The sequence below is a fragment of the Pimephales promelas genome, chromosome 17 (assembly GCF_988280905.1).
Source record: "Pimephales promelas chromosome 17, fPimPro1.hap1.1, whole genome shotgun sequence".
NCBI classification, from domain to species: domain Eukaryota; kingdom Metazoa; phylum Chordata; class Actinopteri; order Cypriniformes; family Leuciscidae; genus Pimephales; species Pimephales promelas.
Genome location: NC_142785.1, coordinates 32,411,142 through 32,418,602, shown reverse-complemented (window position 1 = coordinate 32,418,602; position 7,461 = coordinate 32,411,142). Strand labels below are relative to the sequence as shown.

The window sequence follows — 7,461 nt, the reverse complement described above, 5'->3', positions numbered from 1 at the left end:
GCTTTGAAACACTCTGTATTGTATAAAGCGCTATATACGTAAATGTGACTTGACTTAACATCCATTTATCTTAGAGACACAAAAGCTTGTGATGAACATTTGGGTCAAAGTTGTCTCCATTTTAATTCAATTAGTTGTTAATCAATCATTTGTTTAGGGAATAATTGAACAATATTCGTCCTCTTCAGTGTGTCTGTTTTGTACATGAGGTTTGAGCTTTACTGAGAGACAATACGATCAGCTAACAATGTTCATGTCCGTGCTGTACATTCATAGAGGAGTGTCTTATTGTCTTTATCGATAATAATAATCAATCACATAATCATTATCTACTGAATTCTTTGATTGGTTTTAACATGATTATTTTGCCCATTTGAAAAAATGTTCAGAAACTGCAATTACCACACAGTATTTGCCATTGTGTGATAATGCAAAATAAAATAAAAGACTGTTAATGCAGTGACAGTCACGTACTGTAAGTAGATTTGGAGAATCCAGATCAACTGCATTTGCATAAATGAATGGAAAAAAAAAAAACCCCACTGACAACTGCACTTTGGTGACTTCATCATTTACCGTCTGGAATCCATTCGGTTGGTTTCCTAAAAACTCTGAAATGTTAAAAATGACAGCGAAGTTGAATATCAGGTTAGACAACACAATCAATCATGCTCATACTTTACTGTATAGTTCAGAGGATAAAATATTCTTTATATATTAGTGCCAGATTTACTGCATATGAACTATAACTGGTTAACTTTATAACTAATGCAAAAAATAAATGAGCAATAAACAATAATTGAAAATACACTCCTGTTCATTAATTCATGCTTCATAATAGAGAAATGTTCATTTATTCAGCTTGCCAAAAATGTATTAGCAATCAAAAAAGAAATTATGCATACTAAAAATAAAAATATTTAATTATGCATACTAACACACTACATTCACAATAACAATTCATTCAGTTCTTAAGACAACAACACATTTCTCAAAACTGTAAACACATTTCACCTGTTCTCACACACATTACAATTTTTTCACACTCACATTTTTCACCATTGTTAGACCATGTTCACATTCAGAAGACACAAGAACAGACTCAAGCATTCACAATGTGAACTCAAATGTATCCATGCATGAACATTATAGAAAAACTGATGACACACATATCAGAATCTCAAAGATGCGGCCAAGATGTCTTAGGGGTGAACTCAAAAGCTTTTAATGAAACCATAATTTAAACTAATAATTATTACCATCATTAAATTAACATGGATTTTGGGTCACTCACATGTGTTTTAAGGTACTATTTTTGTACATTTGCTTTTGGAAAAGTGCTAAACAAATTCATAAAAAACATTCCAAAAACATTCCATCTATATTCACATCTATTCGAGCAGAGAGACAGAATGTATTTCTGAATGCAGATGTACACAAGGAAACTGTCAGTCTAAATAACAAATATCTCAATGTCACATGAATAACTGGTTTAAGATATTGTTGAGAAATGACATCTTGTTCCAGTAAAGGTCCACCTACAGGTATTAAAGGCATTGATGAGATTGTGAGATCTGCAGTTCAGCATCACTGTGTTGAGATTGCTCTGCAGCAGCATCTGACCTCAGGTAAAGTTTCTTCTGTTTTATCCTGTTGGGCTGTTTCTTATTTAAATATTTGAGTGAATCTTAAAGTTCTTTTAAATATGTGCACAACAAAGAAATAATAAAAACAACAACCACATATAAGAAACATATTTCATGCGTGTGTGTGCGTGTGCACAGGTGCTGTTCGTCACAATGAGGTTTCTGATCTCACTGTGTGTGTCGCTGCTGCTGATTAATGGTGAGTGTTTTATGATCTGTCATATAAAATTAGTGAATTAATATACACTGCAGTTCTATTGTAACACAAAACCCGAAGCCAGACACAATTTGTGACATTGATGAACTGCACAAATCTCAAACAATTGCTTGCTTTGTGTTCAGTCATTATATCGGAACAAATCCCTCGTAACACACTCATGTCATTTCCATCCAAATGCATTAGCCTAATAAATGTCTGACAATCTTTATATCTCACAATTGTGACTTTGTTTCATATGTTTCATATCACTTGTGCAGGGAAATATATTTACATGTGTCTTCTGTATACGTTAGAGTTGTTTTTATGTAATAGTCTATTCTTTTTTTTTTTCAGTTGTAAGTATTGTAGCAGAGACGACCACAATCCAAACCACGGAAACTACAACCACGGACATAACGACTGGTAATAAAATGTGATATATCATTCTGGAAGATTATGTATTTATTTAGGGTTAGTTCACCCAAAAATGAAAATTAAGTCATTAATTACTCACCCCCATGCTGTTCCAACCCCGTAAGACCTTCGTTCATCTTCGGAACACAAATTAAGATATTTTTGATTGAATCTGAGAGCTGGATCAGTCCTAGATAGACTGCCTAAGGGACTGGCTCTTGACGGCCCATAAAGTCATTAAAGAAAAGGTTTAAATATTCCATGTGCCTACAGCGGCTCAATTATAAGTTTATCAAGCGACGAGAATACTTTTTGTGCGAAAAAACATAAATAACGACTTTATTCCACTATTCCATTACTTCCTTATGGGCGCATGCGCGAGAACTGAGACGAAGACGTTCTTCTCCTTCGTCTACTTTTTGTTACCGGCTGCTCACCGCTTAGGAGTTTTACCGCCCCCTACCGTATAAAATGATGATCCATATATAAAGCGCTCCGGATTATAAGGAACACTGTCGTTTTTTGAGAAGATTAAAGGCTTTTAAGTGCACCTTGTAGTGCGGAAAATACGCTAATTGAAAAGCGTATGTACAGCGCGCATCTTCCTCTGCTTGTAAACAGAAAGTTTTGCGCTTCCAGCTATATCAGCATATCATCTTATACGGTAGGGGGCGGTAAAACTCCTAAGCGGTGAGCAGCCGGTAACAAAAAGTAGACGAAGGAGAACGTCTTCGTCTCAGTTCTCGCGCATGCGCCCATAAGGAAGTAATGGAATAGTGGAATAAAGTCGTTATTTATGTTTTTTTCGCACAAAAAGTATTCTCGTCGCTTGATAAACTTATAATTGAGCCGCTGTAGGCACATGGAACATTTAAACCTTTTCTTTAATGACTTTATGGGCCGTCAAGAGCCAGTCCCTTAGGCAGTCTATCTAGGACTGATCCAGCTCTCAGATTCAATCAAAAATATCTTTATTTGTGTTCCGAAGATGAACGAAGGTCTTACGGGGTTGGAACAGCATGAGTAATTAATGACTTAATTTTCATTTTTGGGTGAACTAACCTTTTAATATGTCATATAAAATCTATGGCATATAGGAAATTAAATATAAAATGCCATGTGTTAGTTGCAGTTGTAACATATTCCAATACTACACTGATATTGTCACAGTCCTCGTCTGCACTAGTCTGTCTTGTCATCAGCACTACACTTCCCAGGATCCTTTTGTCTCTACTCCCGATCTCACTCCCTTATCAGCCACCTGTTTCTCGTCTTGTTTCATCATCTTCACCTGTTTGCACCTTGTTTTTGGTTGATTCCTCTGTGTATTTAGTTCCATCTCATTCAGTCTGTCTTGGTCGGTCGATGTTGAATGTTACTTGGTGAAATCCTGTCTTCCTGCCTGTCTTTTGAATTAAATGAGTATCTTTGTGTGAATCTGGACTCCACCTGTTCCTTCTGCCTGCACTCCTGCACTCTACACCGTGACAGATATATGGTAGTATGTAAAATATTTGCTCTTATTAATGGAATAATATACTGAAGGTATACAGTAGTTTGCAGATGAGGGGAAGCCATTCCTGGGCATAAAAAACAAAAACAAATGAGTAATAATAAAAAATAGTAAAAATTGCATAGTGAGACATCTAGTTTAAATATCAATGCTTATTTATGTACACACATATATCTGCTTAGCCTAAGGGACACACTGTCAGGACACATTCAAGTGGCTTCTTTGAATGATGATGGTCTTCTTGTGGATTGTGCAGGTGAGGAATCTGGAATAATTGAGACGAGTGTATAATTGTTGCTCCTACAGTAACTTGTGAATATAATGTTCACTTAAACTCTTCAGAGCTGCATCTCTTATGAACGGTGTTGACTCGGCAAACAATATATAAAACATATAGACCTACATAACATGTTCTCGCTTTGGGGAAGGACCAACATGTGTCTGTTATCCACATTTTATGTAGGCCTATAATTTGCGGTCTTTGTAAATCAAGTTCTATGACATCTCTCTCTCTCTCTTTATCGGAGTGCATGCTGGGAGTTTGTGAGTGTGAGCGCGAGTGGTGACTCGTGCTTGTGTTTTCTTTTTTCTATCTTTTTCTTTTCGTGTATGGTTTAGAGAGTTTTTTTATTATTTTTGTATGGTTTTTTTTTTTGGTGTGTGAGGAACATGGCGGTCCCAGATGCACAGGGGTTGAGTTCACTCACGCGTCGTCACACGGGGTAAAAGTGGCGTCTTCCGAGAGTGTGGACAGCTGTTGTTTGGCTGTGGGGTATGAAAACATAATGGCTGCCTCGAGAATGAATAGCGCTATTGTTATTTTTTTCTATACAGTAGAAAAAGCAAATGAGGTAGTTCAGAGGAGAATATGGCCTATTTCACAAAATAGCCGCCGAGACCGGAAGTAGGGTAAACTTTTTTAGATGTTTACCTGAGCTCTTGTGTTTGTCACCGTAGTGAATGAGTCTTTTTTTCTTTTTCTCTCAGAACCTACAACTGATCCATGCTATGATTATAACACTCTTGATGAATCCTGGAGAGACATACGGCAAAGCTCAAATCAGTACTCTGGACATGACGACACTCTTGTTGAATGGAGCGGCTGGTATCGGCTGTATCTGAATGGAGAAAGTGCCCAGATGTCTGAGTGGGGTGTGAGTTTTGTGGGATGTGGTGGAGAAACTGGACTGTATCTCAACGGTTCTCATCCAACACTTGAGGATGGAGTGGTGACCCGTGAAGTCATGGGAACTGATGCATTTTGGTATTGGGGGGAGTATTACAGTTATAGTGGCGTCTTCAGTTCCTCATCCATCCGAGTCAAAGCCTGTCCAGGAGATTATTACATCTATGAATTTGTCAAACCCGTCATATCATCCCCCCAGCCGATGTACTGTGCAGGTACAATATTCAATCTTATCTTTTGGATTTTTTATGTCATGATAAAGTGAAAATGCTCGAACTATTAGATAATTTAACACACATCTTTTGTATTATGAAATAAGTATGTTTTAGAATCAGTGGTGTGCAGTTCATTATCCATTCTGTATAGTTGGTTATGTTACAGATCAATAGCATCTAGATCTCTTAGTCACACAATTCCTCAAATCACACTTTAGGCCAGAGGTTCTCAACCTTTTGCAAGCTGGGCCCCCCCAAAGCTGGTTCATTGCAGTTGGTGCCCCAGTGCCAAACTCGCCCCAATAATTAACATTATATAATTAATAATTAAATTATAGTGGCGCCTGTTTTTCTGCAAAGCATTCAGGACATTCACAGGCAGCGCGAAAAATGTGTTTGTTTCATATCGCTAATAGTACAATGCTAAATCATTATGCTAATTATAATCATTATGCTAATCATTATGCTAATATATTATGCTAAATCATAAATCAGATGTACACCTATGTACAATAACATATCGATGTCCAGCAATCGATTAAAATAATACATTGTGTTTAATTTTTCGTTTAATAGCGACAATTACATCCGACAATTACATGCAAGCATTTCAATAGTCGCAGAACTTTTGCCAAGTTTGCCAGAACTTTTCCCTCTGATTAAAACCGATTATGTTTGTCAGTTATATGTTTGTGTGGATTTTACTTTGTGATTTCAATGAAACGAATATAGAGTCTCCACAATGGATTAAAGCGCACAAAATGACGAATATGAAAAACAAACAAAAAAACCCCGAAGACTCACTCTGGGTGAAAGGACCTTAAACTTTTGAGGCTTGCGCACCTTTTTGATGAGAAATCAAACAAATGAGTGCCGTTTTCTGAAGTCTATGAGCGCAGCACACATGAATAAATTAAATCGACATACTGCAGTTAAATGAATAGGCCTACACTTGAGCAACCAACAACATACATCACATGACCACCTAACGACCATCACTTAATGACCATCACCTCACGATTGAAAACGTGACACTAATGACAGTTCAACAAACAAGTTAATAATATTAATTCACTTACATTTTAGACTAAATAAAAACTGTTTTGGTATATTTTAGCAGCGAAAATATATCTGATGAATCCAAACAAAGATCACAGCCTAGCACATCTCACAGCAACAGTCAAACGTGTTGATTCAGTGTTTTGAGCGAATGGGCTGAGTCAAAGATTCAATGACCCATTCACAAACATCTTTCTCATTCTTGATGAATCGGACGTTCGTTCTGTAGCCTACTCGTGCCCCCAACCCATAGAGAGTGTGTCGCGGCCCACCGGTTGAGAACCACTGCTTTAGGCAATTTGTTCACTAATTAATATTTAAACTAAAAATGTATTTAAAAACATTGTGATATGTAGCCCCTCCTCAGGTGTTGCTCTGTCCCGTTCTACAGTCAGACAGACTTGCCTCACTTTAGCCTGACAGACAGTACACCACTGGTTACAATATAATTGCTCAAAATTATGTAATTAACCATCATAACTGGTCTTATGGTATAAAACTCTTATGCTCTTTAGGATGTAATTCATTTTAACAGTACTTTTGCAAACTCCATAACAGTTACTTTCCAAAGCATCAGCAGTGATCCCTGCTACAACTATGAGTCTCTGGATCGTCCCTGGAGAGCCAACAATGAAAGTGGAAATTACATTTGTGATGAACGTTTCTCCTGGAATGGCTGGTACCGGCTTTTCTACTATGGAATGGACATCCGGATGTCAGAGACCTGCATTACTTCATACACCTGTAACACATACTTTAATCTGAGGCTCATTGATCCTCACCCTCAGATAGAGGATGGAGTGGTGATCAGGGAGGTCTGTGCACGGTATTATTGGGGAAGCTGCTGTGATTTCACGACAACCCCCATCAGAGTGAAAGCGTGTCCAGGCAATTACTATGTCTATGAACTTGGGAATCCACAAATGTTTTGTTCAGGATACTGCACAGGTACTGTGATTTTCTCATTTATTTCAGTATTTCATACCATTTTGTAAATGATTTCTGTCATGTCATGAATTTCCTTCTTTTTAGATGTCAGCACTATTTCACAGGCGGTTTCCACTGTGAGTCCAGATATATTCACTGGATCCACCATCAACTTGAGTAAGTTGTAAATAATATATGAACGAATAAATGAGTGTTATTAAAAATGATCTGTTTTTTTTTTTCAATTAAGTATATTTGCAATACAGTTTAAATGGTTGCACATGGTTTTCACTATTACAAAG

At 37.1% G+C, this 7,461-nt stretch overlaps 1 protein-coding gene across 1 annotated transcript; it reads left to right on the top strand.

Annotated features, from left to right (window-relative positions):
• The first annotated feature begins 1,585 nt into the window (after nt 1-1,585).
• Nucleotides 1,586-7,347, top strand: LOC148971548 (uncharacterized). Its single transcript, XM_089121922.1, has 6 exons — nt 1,586-1,628; nt 1,785-1,845; nt 2,200-2,268; nt 4,760-5,173; nt 6,791-7,180; nt 7,265-7,347. Exons 2-6 carry the CDS (start codon nt 1,800-1,802, stop codon nt 7,345-7,347), a joined length of 1,002 nt encoding a protein of 333 aa, XP_088978048.1. The 5' UTR covers nt 1,586-1,628; nt 1,785-1,799.
• Nucleotides 7,348-7,461: the final 114 nt, after the last annotated feature.